We start from the raw sequence: 21,263 nt of genomic DNA on the forward strand, positions 1-21,263 counted from the left end.
CACCCCACTGCCGAGTGCGAGGTCCTCCCGTGAGGCTCAGGGGTGTGAGGAGAGCAGGCTGCAGAGAAGTGGGACCTGAGCTCATGCCACTCCCACTTCACAGGGTGGCCAGGCAGCTCACAGGAGGTGACCTGTCCGGGCCACGAAGCCCCAGATGTGGATGCGTGAGAATTATCCAGTCTAGGGCTCACACTCCCCGTGTGTGTGCCAGGCCCTCTGCTAAGGGCTCTGCGCACAAAATCTCGCTGGGCCTTCACAGGAGAGCCGGTAAAGCTGGTCCTCCATTTCTTCACGATACATAGATAGATAGATAGATAGATAGATAGATAGATAGATAGATAGATATGGAACTGAGACTGAGAAAGACATGTCCTCCCGGGGCCACACAAAGAAGGCAATTTGGCCAGCGGCCCCTGGTTTCTGAAGATGCTGCCCTTGCACAGCTCCTGACAGGCTCGGGGCTGCTCTGCTGCTGGCCAGAGGCTGCCGGCAACTGCTTCATGAACTCTTCCCTTCTTCCTTCCTGGGGTGGTCCCCCGCAAGGCTGCTAGCTGGGCTGAAGGGCTGCACTTCCTGGGAAAATTCCTGGCTTGCCTGGTGCCAGAGAGGGGAGGTCCCAGGGAGGGGAGACCTCAGACAAGGACCCGGGAGATGGTGAGCGCCAGAAGAAGGGGGACTGGGGAGGGGGGGCACACAGTGAAGGATCTGGTCCGGACACGGAGGCTGGAGCATCACAGCGTGATGGGGGTGTGACCACAGGAGCAGTGTAGACCCAAGATGGGGACACAGCAGGGGGATGGCATTAAGAGAGACATGGAGAGTGGAAGCAACAGGCCACAGGGGCGAGCGGGAGGTGGGGTGGCCGAGGAAGGGAAGGGCACGGACGATGGTGGGGCGTGCTAGGAGTGGTCTAGGCACAGGGTCTGGAGTCTAGCTCCTGGATTTACCCCCTAATGCCCTGCTTTCCCCCAGGCCTCTCAGGTTAAAGCGAGAGACTCGACTCAACCTCTCAACCTGTCATACGGGACTAAAAACAGGGCCTGCCAGGTGGGTGGCCTGAGGATAAAATGTGTTGGAACAGGACAGGTGTAGACACAGCAAACACTGAGTTAGCCACACGTTTGTTGTAATACACATTATTGTTTTCCATGGAAAGGGGATGCTGGAAAAGAAGCAGGTTGGGCAGAAAGGTAAGTTCAGTCCTAGACAATGAGATCGCAGTGTCTCCACAGCACTGAAGGAGGATTTAGACACAGGAGTCAGGATCTAAGAGCAAACAGCTCCGGGAGCACGGGAACTGCCGCAGGACGAGCGAGCTTGTGGGAACACAAGAGCAGCAGCAGGTCTGCGGCTGAGTCCTGAGGAAGCCAATACTGAGGGGTCTATAAAGGAGGAGAGGGAAACTGCGGAGACCCCAAAGGGAAAAGAGGGCAACCAGGAGCATGGCCCGGAGGCCCAGGGAAGAGGGTCTCCGGGCAGAAAGCAGGTCGGTGGGAAGAAGGAGCTCAAAGCCATGGAGCTGGGCCGGACCAGGGCTACCCAGTGCCCACCAGGTCTGGCTGCAGAAGGTCGCTGGTGACCTGGGCAAGGCCAAGTTCAGCCCCGTGAACAGGGGGTGACAGAGTGAAGAAAACAGGTGAGGACAGCCCGCTTAAAGAGGTCTGGCTGCGATGGGAGACGGGAAGCAGCTGGAGGGGGTGTGTGGGAGGGATCTGGGTTGAAGTTGCTGGGTTTTTGGAGGCAAAGAGAAGAATCTTCAAGAGTTTCAATGATGATGCTTCAGTAGAGACAGAGGTTGAGGATCCAGCAAAGAGAGGGTGAAAATCTGTGGGGAGGGGGCTCAGAAAACCGCTGGGGTCAACAGCCCTCACTGTTTAAAGCAGCACGCCCCGTGCCACAGAGGTCTCTTAGCCTGCGCCCCTCTCCCACAAAGCTCACATAACATGTAAAATATCTGATAAAACATCTCTTAGATGTCCTTTGAAATCAACTAACTACTTTACAAAAACTTTTTTCTCACTGGCAAGAAAGATTGAGAAAAAAGTTTCTCTCGCTCTGCATACATACATACCTCGCACAGACACACATAAATGTTTTAAACAAGGCCTTTTGAAAGAGGAGAGAAATCTGTGAGGAATTATTGATAATGCTGTTGAGTAGAGAACAGCTTATTAGGCATGTTGCTATACCCCGACCCACGTGGAGTATTTAAATTATATTATTTAAATAAGAAAGTACAAAGAGCTGGACATATTGCTCAAAAACAAATTTAAAGATGCCTAAGGAGCCAGTTCATTAGGTACCAAATAGGAAATCATTCCCATCCTTTAAAAGGTAGAGGAATTTGCACAGAAACTAAAATGTTCCAATCGACTCTCAGAACTCAGTGACTAAATTAAAGAAATATCCAAACCCAGCCTGTGCTGGCAGAAAAGTTTAAACAGACCTTTTTTATTTTGAGCCCTTCATTACTTACAGGCAGGTGAGAGCTGTGCCTCGCATCTCACCCGGGAGGCCCTGTCTGTCCAGAGGAGCAGGGACAGAGAGACAGGAAATACTGGCTCTGCCTCCTGTCATCCCCCGACTCCAGTCAAGGCCTTTGCCCTCGAGCCTGAGCCTCCTCACGTGTGGAGGAGATGTGCACTCTACCCATTTACTCATGGCACCGAGGCTGTGAGGGGTCCTGTCTGCAAGGGACTCGCCCGGGGCCTGGGTTACAGTAGGTGCTTGTTAAGCGGGAGCTCGTACGGTTTTTGCCTTCTGAGGCCTGCTCATCGTCAAAGGGCTCTCTCTACACGACGTGTGCCTTTATACGACGTATTTTCCTTCCACTGTTCATTCAGCGTTGGACTTACCACTAAACCACATGATGAACATCATCTTCGGTGTGATTTTATGATCACGGAAGAAATTCAGGAGGTAGGAGAGAGGGAAAATGTTCACCGCTCTGGCAAACAGTACAAGTACCTGTGAATAACAACCAACTAAGTCTCAGAAACCTCTGGTCTTCCAAGTTCAAGCTTGTTGAAGCTAACAAAGATCTTGTGACACACCCGTAATAAACACAGCCTTCCCCTTGGCCATGAGAGACATGAATGACAGTGCTAGGCAGAGACCCAGCTGGGGCGTGCTGCTCTAGACACTAGTATCTAGGAGTCTGGGAAAGGATAGCACTTTGTACGTTATGTTTCCGTCGCCAGAAAGAGACGACTAACAAGGCATCAAAGCCGGCTTTAGTTATGAGAGCAGAACAAAACTGAATGGCAAGAGGCCATGCCAAACTATCCAGAGATTAATTTAGGGGCAAGGGCCTGGTAATCTTTACTTTGTACAAGTGTCCAAGGTCACGTTCCAAAATGGACACGTTGGAAGAAAATTACAGTAATAAGTAAATATACGCGTTATAAATCATCCAGAAAAGGCAGAAAAGAAAATCATCCCCAGTTCTATAACCACTGTGAACATTGAGCTGTATCTTTTAACATGGTTTTTGTTTCTACGATGATGTTTGTTCCAATTCTGAGATCTGCTTTTACCACCAGAGAAAACAGACAAACTTTTACTTTTTAGACAAGACCATAAATTCAAGGCCGTTTAAAATTTAAAAAGAAGTAAAAATTCATTCCCAGGGATATTCATTCACTTAATTCCATCCCTTTTCCTGTTATTGTATGTTTGTGATTTTTTAACAAAAGAAACTTTAAACAGAAGAGTGTCTATGTAGCTGTTGACCTTGAACAGTTAACAGTTACATAAATGAATCCAGAACATGTGGTTATTGATCTACAAATAAGTAATTAAATAAAAAACAAGGAAAATACTTACTATGCACCAGATGACAAAGGAAATTTCAAACTTGTGAGGGAAACTAAAAATGGACAGGCCAAGAAATGCAAACACACATGTTTCTGAAACAAACCAAAGAATGGATTATTCAGCCCCAACTATTTTCTTCTAACACAGTACTAAATTATTAAGCAAGCAAACATTTCACGGCGAGTGAGAGCCCACTGTAACACTCTGCTTATTTTCTGGAAAATCCTGCAGCCGAGATCCTGGTGGAACGTGTGCCTGGCGTCTTCCGTTCTTCCCTCTCACACACACGCAACCCGTGCTTGTTCAGAATCTCCCCAGGCAGTGGGTCAAGTGTCAAACGCATGCAAATCAATACTCTCCCACCCGGGAAGATGATGAACACACGAACCTGTCTATTTGTCGAACACTGTGATTAGCAAGGATCACGACTACAGCAGAGCGGCAAAAATTCAGAGCAAGTGGCCGCAGACACCACGTAACTAATGTGGAGAGGGCCCTCTGCTGACTTCCTTGCCGGGGCGGACTAAGCTAAATGCTCGACTTCACGTAGTTAATGCCGCCACAGGGTTGGGAAGATGGCTTACGCCCGCAGGGTCTGCAGCAAGGAGGGTATTTCCAACTCTTGGCTTCACCCCACAAGTCAGAAAGAGTCTGACACCTACTGTCTGTGCAAGCAGGCACTTGTATATCCCAAGAAAAAGCATCGTATGAATTTCCAGCACTAGTCTCCCTGCTCAACCTGTGGTGTCCCCCAGAATAGTCTAATAATCAGGGAGACAAAGACCGCATTTTAAAATAGCTGAACATCCTACAACAGAGGCTGTTTTAAAACATTTCAGCCATGTTTTTCCTCCAAACGTGTCTCTTTTTAAAGCAAGTGCACAAGCTGCTCCCACCCTTCTCCCTGAATTTTCTTCTTCTCTAATAAACATTTTTGTGATCTTTCCAAATAAGCTCATTTAGAACCTATTCAGATCTATGTTACGCTTTTCCCTGGCAGCACACATTCCATTATGTCGGTATGTCATGGCTCATTTCACAAAGCCTCCACCAATAGATACTTAAGCTGTTTCTGTTTCTGCTGTTACCAGTTATGACAAATGTCCAGGCTAAATTCCTGATGGGAGCATTGCTGGGTCAAAGAGCATACGGCTCTGAAACCCAGCCTGATGCTGTAATGATTCTCCACAGAAGATGGCATCAGTGCCCACGCCTGTCAGTGGGGCCTGTGTTCCATATGCCCACGGTGGAAGTGGGTATTAGCAAACTAAAGATATGCCAGTCCGGTGGGTACAAAATAGATGGGTGTTTTGCTTTATATTACTTGAATTGTGAGAGTCAGGCTCAGCGTCCCTGGCTAGGACTTTGTGAGTCGGACGTTGTGGAAAAAAGACCCCCCCGGACCAGGAAGAGACAGACCTGGATTGCAGAATCAATTCTTAACCGCGGGCAGGTCATCTGACCTCTGGGCATGTGAACCCCCTGGGCTGCAGAAGGAAGCCTCTGCACGGCCTGGCCCTGCCTCCCAGCACATGACGGTGTGGCGCCTGTGCTCGGAAATGAGACGAACCCCGCCGCGGTGCCAGGCAGATGCTGGCGATGATGCCAGGGCCCTGCCACCCGGGAAGCCGGAGGGGAGGGACCGTGTGAGCGTGTGTCCTTTGCTGCCGGCTCTTAACCAGGGAGGAGGCAGGGAGGTACGGAGTGTGGGGGAGCAAGAGCTCACACTGAAACTGTTTGACAGAAACAGTCCTCACAGCAGGCCCCGCCCGACAGTGAGAGCGTCAGTGTACGAGCTCCTGGATCATGTCCTTCAAGCCGCTCTAGCGGAAAAGGGGCCTGTGGACAGGTTGGGGAAATGCTCTCACTATACTCCCCACCCCCCTCCTCAGTAACTCAAGATGCTTCTGCAGCTCACGAGCTGAAACTGTATTTTCCCCAGGATTTTCCAGACTCTTGTTGGACTGGGAAGTCTTTTCCCACCTAACCCTCACCAATGCCAGTGCCAAGGAACACATTTTTGGGACTGTCACTTTAAAACATTACAAACATATGCGTCTCATTATTTTTAGTCTTAAACTTGTAGGCCATCAAATGTTCCAGAAAGTTCTCAGGAGTTAGGTTTACATTAAGGAATCTGAAAGCCAGGGTAACAAACAAAAGATAAGGGAGTGCAGTGTGTGGCTCTGAGGAATTCTGTTGTCTCTCCTGAGACGGAGGATCTGAGGCCTCCCGCATCAGGGTGTGGCAGAGCAGTGAGCTGTGGGCAGGCCTGCGCAGAACCACACAGAGCAGAACTCACCGCACAGGAAGGCCACGGTCCGCAGGGTTTGCTGCATAAGGATCTGGGTGACCGGGGACAGGTTATGGTGCGTGTAGTGGGACATCACGATGCCCGAGAACAGGATGGCCATGATGCCTAGCGAGGGAGCAAGAGGCAAAGCAGACATGAGGAGAGCAGAAAAGCACCTGCTATGTGATACGCAAACAATATCACCCTTTTCTACAAGTCACTGGACCCTCTGGGATTACATGTTTTCAGAAAAAAACAAGGCGAAAAATAGAATACCTGGGGCCTCCCAGAGGTTGTAGAGAAATGCTAAAGGCCCCCCTCTCTGGCAGCTTCCTTCCCGAGGCTGGGTGACCTCAGGCCAAGCTTCTTCCCCTCTCCAAGCCCCAGTTTTCTCATCTGGACAGTGGGATTAACACCACCCACTCATGGAGCTGTCAGAGGGGAATGGGGACAAGCCACGTACAGTGCCCATCACAGGACCAGGGCTGAACAGGCGTGAGCTGTCTGCATCACCCATGGAGAGAAGGGGTGCAGGTGAACCACTCTTGGGGAAGAAAGGGAGCACGAGAATGGATGTGGAGAATGGGTGGATTTTTATTTTTTAATTTTCCCATAATCACCAGGAGTTACTCCTATAATATAAACAGAAGAATGACAATAAAAGGCTATGTGTCTTTTCTTAAAAAAAAAAATTTTTTTTTTGAACATTTATTCATTTTTGACAGAGACAGAGTGTGAGTGGGAGAGGGGCAGAGAGCGAGAGAGAGACACAGAATCCGAAGCAGGCTCCAGGCTCCAAGCTGTCAGTCCAGAGCCCGACACGGGCTCAAACACATGAACCGTGCGATCACGATCTGAGCTGAAGCTGGACGCTCAGCCAACTGAGCCACCCAGGCGCCCCTGTGTCCTCTGTCTACAGCTCCACAAGAGAGTCCACCCCTTCTACTGGTCACTCAGGACTGATATCTGCATCTGCCCACCGCCCCTAACTACTCCCAAAGCTCTGTGCTTGGGTTACCTCTCAGTGCTGCCCTCTGCCTCAGCAGCAGAAAGGGGGTCTCGTCTTCATGTAAGGAAGCTGAGACTTTTACAAAGGCATTAAATAAGGTGCCCAAATATATGAATTACAAGTCAAAATTTATACGCAAAATTTTAACTCAGTCCTGCCACTCTGCAGACAGACAGGGATTACTGGCTGACTCTCCATTTGGAAAAGGGTGATCACAGAACTGCATCGGAGACATTTCAAGGCTCAGCCTGTGGTCTAAACAATACCTCCAAATACAGGCAGGCCCCCTCTGTGTGCGGCACACCAGACACTGCTGGCCTGAGGGAGAGCCGCGGCAGAGCCAGGTTATCTCCCAGTCCTCTTGGGAAACAGCAAATTCCTTTGCTCTTTCGTTCTTTCCTACAGAGGAGGCTGGGCAGAAAATTCCAGCCATGTCTCCCATAAGGCACACCTGGCAAGATGGGACAGGGAAAGGAGAGGACGGGCGACAGCTTTCCTTGCTCCTCAAGGGCACCGAGAGGACTCTGCAGGTCAAGAGTCGCTCTGAACCACTGCTCCGCTAGATAAAACACACACAAGAAAGCCTCCGGCTGTTCTCCCAGTCCGCTCCTGCAGGTGACCTTCCAGACTGCTGACCCTTTCTGACGCTGCAACAAAATACAGGGAAGGCAAAGCAACGTGAAAAAGGGGAGAGACCAGAGGCTGGGTGTGGGACTCCACTGAACAGCTGCGAGACTGCCCACACTTGTTCAGCCCTGATCCTGTGACGGTCACTGGACGCGGCTTGTCCTCACTAGCCCCTGATGGTTCCATGAGTGGGTGCTGTCAGTCCCAATGTCCAGATGAGAAAACTGAGGCTCAATCACGAACACAGGCACAGACGCACTTCAGTTTTTACGGACTTGAGCCTTAGCATCACAGTCCAGTGGCAAAAGTTCCTAGCTTCTGGGCTTCCAAGGGGTTTTGTTTCACCAGTCTGCTTCGAGAAGGGTTATCAACTCACTGGCAAAGCTGAGACCTTGCAGTGCTCACCTTGAAGTAAAGGTCAGCCCCAGAGGAGCCTGAGTCATGTATGGGTTGTGACACGAGTGGCCTTCCACCGGCATTGTTGTCCCACCCACAGAGGTCATCACCACCCGCTGGAGTCCCAACATTAAATGACAACTCCAAGAAAGCCAAAGGCTCTGGGAAGTCAGACATGACAGCAGAATGTGGGAGCTGCCTTGGGACTGAATGCTAGCACCCGCTGCCAGAGCCCCAGGGACCTTTCCTGCCCACCCTCGGGCCCATCCTGCCTCAGCGCTCTGCAGCAAGGGGACAAGCATAGCCCAGAAGGGGTCTGGCTGGCTTGCTCAGTCTGGCGCCCTAGGCCAGGGTTTGGAAACAGAATCTCTAGGGGCCAGACAATAAAAATAAAAAGAAAGGGTAACCAGCACGTGGGAGAAGACGACACAAGCCCACCTACAAAGTTCTGATGGCAGCCCTGTGGGTGGGGGGCCTAAGTGCTGACCAGTCTCCCTTCTGGCTTTTTGAGAAATGCCAGAAATCTGTTTCTTATGGGAAATCTCCCAGCTTCTAATGACGACACCCAACTCAAATATTAACAACTTTTCCGTATAGATAAACAAACCCCATCTGGAGGCTGAATTTGGACCATATGAAAATGAGCCCTCTGTCCAATGAAAGAGTGAACAGCCAGCCACCGCCTTTACCCCGGGCTAGTCTGAGGTGGGGACATCTCTCGAGTTCTGGGGAAAGGGAAGAGTCAGCGTCAGCAGAGGGTGCAAAAGCCCAAGGGGCAGCTCAAGTGTCTGCCCTGAGTGCTCCCTAAGTGCAGGTAGCTTTTCCGCCACCCAGACCACCTTCACCCCCTGCAGGTGCCCTCCACACATGCTGTAAAAACACCACGGGGAAAATGGCGCAAATGGGCTCACTTACAGAGACAAAGGGCCTGGGTATTTTAAATTTTTTTTTTTTCAACATTTATTTATTTTTGGGACAGAGAGAGACAGAGCATGAACGGGGGAGGGGCAGAGAGAGAGGGAGACACAGAATCGGAAACAGGCTCCAGGCTCTGAGCCATCAGCCCAGAGCCCGACGCGGGGCTCGAACTCACGGACAGCGAGATCGTGACCTGGCTAAAGTCGGACGCTTAACCAACTGCGCCACCCAGGCGCCCCTAAGCCTGGGTATTTTAAAAAAATGCCCTTGGGGCGCCTGGGTGGCTAGGTCAGTTGAGCATTGACTTTGGCTCAGGTCATAATCTCGCGGTCTGTGAGCTCGAGCCCTGCGTCGGGCTCTGCGCTGACAGCTCAGATTCTGTGTCTCCCTCTCTCTTTGCCCCTCCCCTGTTCACACTGTCTCTCTCTCTCTCAAAAATAAACATTAAAAAAAAAATGCCCTGTAAGAATTTCTGACACGTGTACTTCTTCTAGAAGGCAAAATCATTTAAGGATGTAAATAACAGTGCAGTAAAAAGGTCAGCTTCTTGGAAGGAAGGAAAGAAGGAAGGAAAGGGGGAGGGAGGGAGAGGGGAAATCTATTTCTAGTCTCAGTTAAACCCACTATTTTAAACATAATGAAGAATGGTGATGAATAGAGATTCAAGTCCAAAGGCAGAAAATGAAACGTGTCATGTGGTACGACTTCCAGTGTACTGTGCCTTACTGTAGGTAAAATATGATGAACTTCCTGAAGTCTGGATCAGACCATAGTCAGTTTTCTTTGCTAATTACCTCAAAATAAACATAGTTTGCTTTAAAACATCCAGACTCCGAGGTACAGAGTAAAACAAGAGAATCTCCATTCACATCACCTCGCCTAGAGAGGTAACTACTGTTAACAGTTCCCTATACAGAGTGCCAGTTCTTTTCCTATGCCATTATAAAGCTTATCTATCTTTAAAAAGCAATAAATAGGATTGCATTAGGTACACGGCATGTCCTCACCAGCAGAGGGATCTTTAAAAGGCCTCCCAACACTGACCTGCCTTTGCACATATAACAGAATCCCAACTCCTTCTCGGGCCTAAGAACCCCGTGGGCTGGGGTCCTTACCCCTGTGCCTCAGCCATGCTGTACTTCCTGCTCTTCCTGGAGGGCGTCAAGTTCCCTCATGTTGATCTGGGACACTTAGCACTGCTCAGCATTCCTGCCCCGGACCCTTCCTTGGCTGACCCCCTTCTCACCATGCAGGTCTTAGCTTGGGTGCCACCTGTTTGAGGAGACCTGCCTGATCCCCTAAGGCATGATGTGTCTGCCCCCCCACGCCACTCTTACGTGGCTCTGATTTCTCTCCTTCCTGTCACTTCTCACTACCTGAAGTTACCGTACGAGTTCACGAAAGAACTGTCTTTCTTCTGCTCCTGTCTTGCTGACTGCTGCATCCCCAGTACCAAGGACAGTTCTCGGCACAGGACAGGCCTTTAATAAATATCTGTAGAAAGGATGAATACACGGTGTTCCAATTTTCTTTCTTAAAATTTAACAATACATCTTGGAGTTCTTTCTGCGGCAGCACAAACAGGTCAAGTTCATTTATTCAGCGGCTGCACAGGATTCCATTTTGAGAACAGACCCAAACTTCCTTAATTTCCTATGACTGATGAACATTTGGTTGCTTCCAACACACAAATGTTCTCTCTCACAGGTAGTGCTGCAAAGGAATTTCCTGGATATGCACCTGTGCACGTGAGGGCTGCACAGGTGCACAACACATTCCACCTTTGGCCCACATCTTCCCAACCTTTTGCAGAACGTATTACGTCCTGGTCAATTTTGCAAGCTCATCCTTCAACCCCAAAAGTTCCATCCTCTGTGACCCATCATGACAGAGTGTCACTCTGCCCCAATCCCCCTCCCTCAGCCCACAGTTGGTTAAACTGACAAAGGTGGGGGTCTATTCATCCTTCAGTCCTTACAGGGTAAAGTGGCCCTCAAAACTGGCCTAAATGAATAGAATAACTAACACTGACAGAATTAAAACAAAGATTCTGAGAATAGCTAACACTAACTCATAATGAGGGGGACTATTTAATTGGCTGTTGAAACCAGGATATTTTTGAGAGTGATTAACTTACATGTTAGGGCCACCAGGATGTGCGGTCACCCTGTTAATAACACACACTGATGCCCTCGGTCAGGATTTTTCCTTGCATCGCTCCCTTTAATCCTCACCACAAGCCTCGGGGTGGCCCCATTTCATGAGGAGGAAGTGGATGCTCAGAGTGGTTACATGGGCCGTGTGAGGTTACACAGCTAACGAGAGGCGGGGCTGGGATTCATACCCAGGTCTGTCTGGTGTCCTTAACTGCTGTGTTCCAAACACGTGATTTAGGTGTGTGATTTGGAGGCAGCATCCTGCTCCGTGTTCTGGGCAACTGCTCGCTCAAGCCTTTGTGACAGGGAAAGCACAGCGTGGAAAGGAAGGAGGGACAGCAAACATCACCTTTCCTGATGTACTCCTTTTCCGACGGACTAGAAGGTCCTCACAACACATCAGGGCCATCCTAGCCTTCTCTGAAAACCCTGTGTGACAGATATCCCGAAGACTAACGTGGGCACGGCCAGGCCAACTGTCGAGAGGTGGCCGTGTGCGCTCTTGGCTTGCACGTGCTGTCTTCGGCCCTATTGGCGTGTGCAGCCAAGGTCCTCAAAGAAACAAAACCCTAGTCACAGAACTCACACTGCCTCTCTGGAAACAAGAAACACACTCCTCTGTTTTAATCACAAATTCCAAACAGAGGCATGAAATTTATCTTTGCCAGCAGGTACTCAATGTTCATCTCAAAGGGGTGGGGAGCAATTTAGAAAAACAGAGGTAAAAATAGCCAGGCTACAGCCAATGACTCACAGGTAACGTTTATGTAAGTGCCAAAATTCAGGAAAGAGAAGAGAAGGAACTTGATGGCAGATACTGAGACAAAATTATCCAAGAGAACTGGCTTGGGCACAAATCAAATTAAAAACAAACAAACAAAAAAAAACCCATGAGGTTTACAAAGAGTTCTCCATTGAAAATGGCCAGAGTCCTCTCTGCGTCCTCCTTGGCAAGATCTGCTCACAGAGTTCCCACGTGTAATTCCAGAGAGTGATCTGTGGGGAGAATTCTGCTCAACAGTCATTAAAAACCACTGGGGCCTTCCACTTTGCCCATGAAGAAATAACTGCTGTGAAAATTGCCGTCCTGCCATAAACAACTAGAAGACCTGATAAAAGATATGAAACGAAACTGTCTTCTGGCATCGGGCACCGCAGGGTAGGACTGTCAGAAGGGAAACATTACTGACAGGGAAACAAAGTGGCCATTCCTGCTCCAGGCCCCAGCCCACTTTACTGCCCTGACATAGTTTCCAGGCTGAGGCTCGGGGAGGGGAACTCCAAATTGAGCCCAGCACAGTCAGTGTAGCTGAGAAGAGGGTGACCCGAAGCAGCCAGGATACCCGAGGGGAGGGGCTGCACAGAAAGAGAGCTCCAGAGAACTGCAAGAGTGGCCCCCTGAATCCTGGACTGTTAAAAGCAATAGGCCAACAAACCTGAAGGAGACATAAGGCTGGCAAGTTTGCGTTCCTGCAGGTCAGAGTGGGGTGGCCTTGTAATACATGAGACAGGAGGCAGAGTCCTCAGAAGGGCACTGCATTACTTCCTAGTGCTAGTCTGGACCTGCTGACAGAGTTTAAAAGTAAACTTCAAAAGGATTATATGGATTCCAAGAAACTTAGAGACACGGCAGAAGAAAATCCAGAACTCTATGAAGAATACGAGAAAATCTAGTAGTCAACGACATAATAAAGTTTACAATGACCGGCATTCAATACAAAATTAATAGGCAAGCAAAGAGCAGGAAAATATGACTTAGAGGCAGAAGAAAAGTTAACTGACAGAAAGAGTTCTAGAATGGACAGAGAGGATGGAACTGGCAAACAAGGACATTACAGCAGCTCTTATAAATGTACTCCACGGGGCGCCCGGTGGCTCAGTCGGTTAAGCGTCTGACTTCGGCTCAGGTCATGATCTCGCGGTTCATGAGTTCGAGCCTCACGTTGGGCTCTGTGCTAATAGCTTGGAGCCTGGAACCTTCTTCAGACTCTGTGTCTCCCTCTCTCTCTGCCCCTCCTCCACTCACACTCTGTCTCTCTCTCTCAAAAATAAACATTAAAAAATTTTTAAATAAATAAGTGTATTCCATATACTCAAGAATGTAGAGACAATCATGAACGTGAGGAGAGAAATGAATGATATAAAAATGACCCAAAGGGAACTTCTGTAAGATGAATAACACAATATTTGAAATGAAAGATACACTGGACGGGACCGACAGGATAATGGGCAGACAGAAGATCCAAACCACAAAGACGACAGAAACAGAAACTGGCCAAAGCAAAGTAAAGCTTAGAAAGAAAAAAAGAAAAAGATTGAAAAAAATTAGAAAAGCAAAGTGTATTATGGGATGATAGCATGTTGTCTATCATAATTTAAGTAACTGGGCTCCCAACAGGGGAAGAGATGGGAGAACAGAAGGAAGTCATTTAAAGGAAGGGTAAAAATTTACCAAATTTGGTGAAGAGCTATAACCTCATAAACTATAAACCCAAGAAGCTCCATGAACCCCAAGCAGAATAGAAAGAGAATTACTCCAAAACACATCAGAATCAAGCTGCCGCACACATGTCTGAATGGCTAAAGTTTTAAACATTAGAGCGAGTGTTGATGAGGACGTGAAACAACTGGAACTCTCTCTTAACATTCTGGTGGGGATGCCAAATGGTCCCATCGCTCTGGAAAACACTTGGCAGTCTCTAATAACATAAAATATATACTTACTATATGACCCAGCAACCCCACCCTTAGGTATTTATCCAAGATACTTGAAAATAGGCACAAATATTCATAGCTATAAAATCTGAAAAAACCCAAATGTCCTTCAAATGGCGAATGGATAAAATGTGGTGCTGTAAGAATGTATATATAAACTACTGATACATGCAAAAACATGGATGTCTCTCAGCATGAAAGAAAGGAGACACAAAAGTCTACGTACTACATGATTTCATTTGTACGGCATTCTAGAAAAGGCAAAACTGTAATGATAGAATATAGCACATCAGTGGCCACCAGGGGCTAGGGCCGGGCTAGAGGATTCACTGCCCTTGGCAGGCTGACCCCATCCTTTGAGTGAAGGCCCCTTAGAGGCCTTGTTCTGGGAAAGCAGCAGCACTGGAAGTGATACTCTGATCTCCACTACAGGACGGTGGGTGAAGAGAAAATGTGACCATGACACTGAGCCCCTGAACCCAGCCAGGTCTAAATTCAGAGGTGTCCTTACAGGGCCGGTAAATCCCCTTTATTGCTTAAGCTCTTCTGAGTTGTGACTGTCTCTTGGGATTGAAAGTGACCCCACTGACATAACCTCTTTCACCAGGCAGGACCGCCGTCAACCCCAGCATTTCATGTTTCTGTCACTTACCCGAGAGCGAGATTCCTTCAGCGAGCCCATAAGGAAGATAAGCAAAGATGATCATCATGCCAAACTCCAAGGAAGGCGTTTTCCTCAAGTCAATATGCTTTAGCACGTAAATAACAGTTGTCAAGGAAAAAGAACCAAGGGACAGTTGACAGGAGATGTAGAAAAGTCACAAAACCGCTGCCTTCCAAATACATACGGTAAACAACGAACACAAAACAGTTTGGGACATTCCAAGGTAACACATGAAAACCTGTCATTATGGATTTTTTTTTTTCTTCTTTGCAGGGAGACTGTTGTTTTAAGAAAGGGAAGCTGACAAAACACTAAGAGCTGTAAATTCCTAAGACAAATGGTGGGGGAAAAATTAAAATCAACCTAAGTCAACGTGTTTAAAAAATGCTGACTCGGAAGGCTGGCAGTATGCTGGGGCTGCGGGGGCAGAGCTGGGGCCGCAGCCAGACTGAGGACAGCCCACAATGGCAGGTCCCTTCCAGGGCCGAGTCACTCTTTCACCCCTCCTCCAACGTCAGAGGAGACCGCTAACGGGGTGCCCAGAACTCCAGGGTAAAAGGCCCCACAGAAGGACCCTCCTTCCTATTCCTGGAGACTTCTAAACTCACGCCCTTGTGGAAGAAGAATCTTCTCTGTATTCAAATACAGCCCACGTGCCTATGCTGGGCTCACAGCACCCATCTACTTGGCTCCATCACAGCCGATGCTTCCCGCCCCCTTGTCCCCCGAGAGGAATATGGAGGAAAACGCTGAACTAGAAAAAGTTCTCCTTTCCATCCCGTTTATTGGTACAATATGAGACGCTGTCAGCCAACAATAGAGCCTTTAGACTTCTGGACAAAGGAGGTGAAGGCAAAATTCAACAGGACGGCAGACAAGCATGGCTGTCACAGGCAGGGGTGGCTCTCCCGGCCATCTGTGGAACAAACTGCTCGTGGACGAGGGCCAGGCGGCCAACTCCCTGAGACACAGGCTTAGGCTCCCACAGAAATGGTCTGGTGCCTGTTCCTATTTTAAACAGGCAAATTTTCTACAGCAATGAAGGTGTCATTGGCCTTAACGAGCCTTTTCCTCCTCCGGCTGGAAAAGCTTATGGGCTGTTAAACAACGCAATCAGTGCGAATAACTTGGATGGAGCTCATTTTAAAAGTCTCTTTTCTGGTCTCCCAGATAAACGCTTTCAGTGGGGTAAAGACTTCGTCAAGCTGGTATTTTCAGAGAAAATTAATTTCCAGTTCTCTGAATGTGAAAAGTGAGGCAGTAGAAACTGAAAATCTTCTGAACTGAGAAGCTCCCCTAAATCTTAACATGTTAACCCTAAAAATCCTTGAGTTTCAATTAAAGCGATCCTCAAACCCAAACTAAATAAAGATCCTTCAAACTCAACCTTAAGACTAAAACTGGCCCCCGGCCTCCATAAGGAAGGGGAGAAAATGGCTGAATGTAGATGAATGTAATTAAGAAAATCCTCTCGGCCACGTGTGCTCACCATATTAAAAGGATATTAGTGCAGAGATTAAGCCAGTGAGGGTGCCGAGTGCTGCTGAGCCAAAGAACATTTTGAGGAAGTAGCCAAGGGCTTGTAAAAATGTTTGCCACCCACTGACATCTGACATATTTTTCCTTGTTAAACCTTCAGCTGTGCTAGGAAATAAAAGAAAAACAGGAAGAAGTTAAAATGTTATAGACAAAGTTATTAGAAGTTAACTCAAACTCAAAACTTGATTCTTGCTTAGGCGCTCATTCACTCATTCCATCATTGGGTTGGGTCACTTATTTGTTCGTCTACTTTGTTGCAGGCATGGTGTTAGTTTCAGGGGGTTCAGAGATGAGAGAGCAGAGTCCCTGCCCTGGAAGGGCTCCTTCAGTCTGGTGAGGAAGACAAACAAGACGGGAACAAATGACCACTCGGGGAAGGGCACAGGGTGCAGAAACACAGGGTGGGCATCTAACTCGGCCTGGTGGTGGTCAAGGAAGGCTCCTCATGACACGTGAGCCAGGTTTAGAGTTAGAAAAAAGAAGAGCTAACAGGTGAAGAAATGAGGGAAAGTGCCCGGGGCCGAGGGAATAGCATGCGCAGAGGCAAGGAGCCCAAGAATGCACAGCACATTCCGGAAGCTTCAATTTCATAGATTAGCAGGGACAGAACACAGAAACGGGACAGGGGCAGGGGTGCCAGTGCAGAGAACAGCGGCAAGAGAAAAGGCAAGACCAGCAGCCACGGCGGACGTGTGAAAGGCTTTTGATGAACCAAGCTAAGGAGATGGTAGTTCATCCCAAAGGCACTAGGGAGCCATGGGCAGTGTTTCCAGTCTGGTGGGGGGGGGGGGTCCTTGGGGGGGATCCCGCTGGCGGGGGGATCATTGAAGCCATGGCAGGAAATCAGATGAGAATGGGGCGACCTGGGAGGGCGCCTGGGTGGCTCAGTGGGTTAACTGTCCGACTCCTGGTTTCAGCTCAGGTCATGATCTCATGGTTCATGAGTTCGAGCCCCGCGTCAGGCTCTGCGCTAACCGCTTGGGATTCTCTCTCCCTCTCTCTCTGTCCCTCTCTTGCTCAGGCTCTTTCTCTCTCTCTCAAAATAAATAAATAAACTTAAACTTAAATTACAAAAAAAAAAAAAAAAAAAAAAAAAGAAGTGTCACTGGGTACAGGCTGAGAGAGTGGATTTAGGAGGCATTAGGGAGAATTAAAAGAACTTTCCTTTTAGGCTAACAGAACAAAGTAAAATGTCGGAAGCCATTAAATTCAGTGAACGGTTTTCTCCCCAAAGGGAAAACCATTATACCATTACAACAAAGTTATTCGGTCATTAAAGACCCTCCTCCTAATGGATTCTACCCTTAGACTGCTCTCAAGCCCATCCACTTCTCTCCTTCCGTCCCTTACCATCCTCTGTTCCGGGCCTTGTGCTCCATCACTCTGTCCAAACATCCTTGTCTTCCTAAGGGACCGACCCATTCTCCACTCACTGGCCTGGATGATCCCTTTAAAATACACAATCTGATCGGGTTACTGGCCGGTTCAAACCCAGCAACAGTTTCCTGCTGCTTTTCAGGAGGAAGGCCAGTCTGTCTACGCAGGAACTGACTCCTCTGCCCTCATGACCCCATGTCCTCATTCAGAAAGGACCCCACTGTCATGGGCACCTCTCTGTAGGTCATCTTTCACTGTTCCCTGCCCCCAGCTACCTCCCCAGTTGGTTCCTCAGAACCGAGGGCCAGTGTCACTTCCTCAGGGCCAGCCGCCCTGACCCCTTCACATATTACAGGCTCTCCTGGTCCCTTACTTCTTCACAGCAAGTGCCAAAGTCATGAGTCATTCATGAAGCCCATGCCTGCATCCATCTCGTTCACTGCCACATATCCAGGGCCTAAGGCAGAGCCTAGTATACAAAGACACTCAGTAAATTTCTGCTGAATCCGTAAACAAAACAAAGAATTGTCAATAGAAATACTCAGTTTCATGAATCAGTGTTTCATGAATTGCTATCATATTAAAGTGGGATAATCTCTGATAAAAGGGTAGCTTGGTCAAATAACCTCAGGAAGTTTTCAGTAGTGATTCGCAGCACAGTGTAACATAACAAAGGTTCTGAAAACTCCTGCAAAAAAGGAATCTAACTTTTCTCGCACAAGTTTTCCAAAGGGACCTGAATGCACAACTCCCCCGCCCCTTTCTTTCCCAGCAGACCACAGGTCAACGCCCCACCTTGGGGAGTGCTGAGAGCCAGCAGGGGGTTCTCACCGGGCAAGTGCTCACCCACAGTTCCCAAATGGATCTGCAGGCCACCCGCACACAGTGCCCGGCCCCGACCCCCATATCACGGCCACGGCTGGTACGCTCGTTGGAGCCTTGCTTTCCGTTCATGCGGAGGCCCCACGGAAGTGACTCACTGGTGAGGTCACACCAAGGGTTGACAGGAGACCCAGGACAGAGGCCAACGATTTCTCAACTCAACATGAATGAAATTAGAATTTGGACTCTTTCTGACCTGGTAAATTTCTACATTTTTGTTTTTCAGGTCCTTTTCTCACACTTTGAAGAATACGAGACAAGGCCGCTTCAGGATCCATTCTGTGAGCTTACGCTGCGGCCGGAGAGCGCAAGAAGGTTTCCTCCACAGCAATTATTGTAAGAATAAATCGTCATACTAACAAATCAAAGCTAAAAATAATTTAATTAAAATTAACGAAGGGGCGCCTGGGTGGCTCAGTCGGTTAAGCGTCTGACTTCGGCTCAGGTCATGATCTCACGGTTCGTGGGTTCAAGCCCTACATCAGGCTCCGTGCTGACAGCTCAGAGCCTGCAGCCTGCTTCGCGTTCTGTGTCTCCCTCTCTCTCTGCCCTTCCCTGCTCGCACTCTGTCTTTCCCTCAAAAATAAATAAATATTAAAAAAAAATTTTTAAAAACCCCCGAAGAAGCAGAAGACAGCTTTCTGGAACTTTTGAAAGTGAAAACCTCAAAAAAAGGGGTAATTCATTCACATATTCAGCTGCAAAGATAAACGTGTCAGGTCACTTTGAAAGCAATCATTTGTGAAGCCCACTCTGAAACAAGACGTGATTCTACCCTCTAACCAAGGAAAGCTGAAGCGGCCCTCTCCTGTACTGCTCCCCGACCCTCCCCTCTCTCTCCTCTTCAACCTGAATATGCCGACCGGCTCACAGGACAACTTAGCTGAGAAGCCTCACTCGAACCCCTCAGCATGGCTGTCTGTCTCTCGTACTCAAGGCACTGGGCTCACTTTTCCGTGAGCAGCTTCCCCCCCCTTGGATTGAGCTCCCTCTAGTCCAGCGGGTCTCTGAGTGACGTCTGGCACATGGAGGGCCCTCGCCAGACGCTGGGGGTGGACGGCCGGCCTTGAGCATGTTCCACCCCGGGCCGGATACCAGCAGTGGCGAGGGGGGGCGGGGGCTGGAAGCTACACACGCTTGTGGCGCACGGAGCCAGTTTTGGGAACTGCCATCACAGGCGATCTTGGCCTTCAAAAAAGCACTTTTCCAGGAAGAAACTTTGGCTAGTTACAGCGACTCCATCATCTCTCATTTTCAAAAGAAAATATCTTCTCATCTTTACCCTTCTGTCAAAGTCTTTAACAGAAAACCTTTAACCTTTTCTTTCCTCTTGGAAAAGCTCAGAAGAGATCCTTCTTCTGACAGATTTTTAAAAGCAAAATAAATTAGACATAAAGCAGCTGAGTTGAGCTCCCAATGTGTAAAAATAACTCATGATGTCACCTCCAATTTGGACAAAATACTTTATCACGAATGTTCAGTATGTGTAGTCAAGACACGGAACCAAAGTTAAAACCCAAAAGCTAAAAGGCTTTCAGAGTAGATCCTAAACAAGAAAAAAACATTGCCATCAGATTTTTTAAAGGCCTTACCTACAGCATGATGTCTGAGAATTTCCTAATAAAGCCATGGAAATTTTTGCCAAGAGAAATGTGAAAAAGCCAATAATGGGGGAACTTGCTAAACAGATCATAGTACATTTGTAGAAAGGAATACTCTGTAACAAGTAAAATGATGTTATGTGACATTATTTTTCAACTCTGCTCAGTGGAAAACTTACAATACAGTATACGGGATATAAGCCCATCTCAATAAAATGTATGTATACTCCCACCAAATTGTTAACTGTAATTACCTCTGGGTAATAGTATCGCACGTAATCTCTCTCTCTGTGTTTTCTAACTTTTATATAAAGAATAAGGTGTTACTTTCAGAATAACAAAAATACTTTAAAGTTTGGGTTTTTTCTGGTTTTGTTTAAGGTCTGCTAAGCACTTCTTGCAATTAATTAAGCAACATTTGAGAAAGTTCTTCCTGCAAAAGTAAGACAAAACTAGGACAAAGACCTGAAACCGTGCCTGGGGGGCAGGTGTAGAAGAGGAAAGGGTCTCACAGTCACTGATGTCCAATGCTTTCCACGCAGGATTGCAGTTATTCAATCCTCAAATCTAACCTTGGGCTGGGGCATTATCACCCTCGCTTTACTGCTGAGACACATGTAGCTCAGAGAGAGTGGCTCAGGGTCGCACGGCTATCAGTGGCATCACTGGGGCTCGGACCCGGGTCAGCCTGATTCCAAACCCTGGGTTCCTTCCACTATAAAAATGTCATTTTATTCTAACGTAAAAATTCTAAATGTAACCTCTAATAAAGCTTTCAAGAAAATGCTAACTACTACAGAGTGGTTGTGCTTAGCAAGGAATCCCTTAACAAAGGAAACAAGCCAGTGTTCAGATAACGGAGATTCTATTCTTGAGCGGAACACGGACGGACTCCTAAAATTCTCTTAGCTTGTCTGGGAAACACTGTCCAGGGCTCTTTCCTCCAACCGCTTTGTGCCTTCTCTGTTTTTGGTAAAACTGTTTGGGTCTCCTGCCCATACATGCTAATGAACGCCACAAAAGACAGAGTTCAAGAAAAACAGCCCTGAGTCCGATAAATGCATCTGAGACGGTCTTAAGTTCGTTTCATTTCTCTTTCTCAATGGCTTCTTGACATTTTATGATTCATCTATAATTTCTCAGGTCCTATCAACAAGGGCAGTAATGCCAATGAACATGTGAAAAAAATTTACAGTTTCCCAGGTAGCTTTCACACAACAGCATCTCGCGGTGGGACACGCCTGTCAGCACCACTAGCTTATTTGACGGC

General features: G+C 48.0%; 1 protein-coding gene across 4 annotated transcripts in view; it reads right to left on the reverse strand.

Moving 5' to 3' along the window:
* Positions 1-21,263, reverse strand: part of SLC9A8 (solute carrier family 9 member A8) — a 67,813-nt gene that overhangs the window by 7,082 nt on the left and 39,468 nt on the right. For all 4 annotated transcript variants that reach the window (XM_011280748.3, XM_019826371.3, XM_006929668.5 and 1 more), the window contains 5 exons: positions 16,100-16,238; positions 14,583-14,688; positions 6,119-6,235; positions 3,826-3,908; positions 2,856-2,967 (listed from right to left, as the gene is read on the reverse strand). In XM_011280748.3, the coding sequence (XP_011279050.1) occupies positions 2,856-2,967; positions 3,826-3,908; positions 6,119-6,235; positions 14,583-14,688; positions 16,100-16,238 (557 nt within the window). The remainder of the gene's footprint in view (positions 1-2,855; positions 2,968-3,825; positions 3,909-6,118; positions 6,236-14,582; positions 14,689-16,099; positions 16,239-21,263) is intronic.

Source organism: Felis catus, chromosome A3 (assembly GCF_018350175.1).
Source record: "Felis catus isolate Fca126 chromosome A3, F.catus_Fca126_mat1.0, whole genome shotgun sequence".
Taxonomy (NCBI): domain Eukaryota; kingdom Metazoa; phylum Chordata; class Mammalia; order Carnivora; family Felidae; genus Felis; species Felis catus.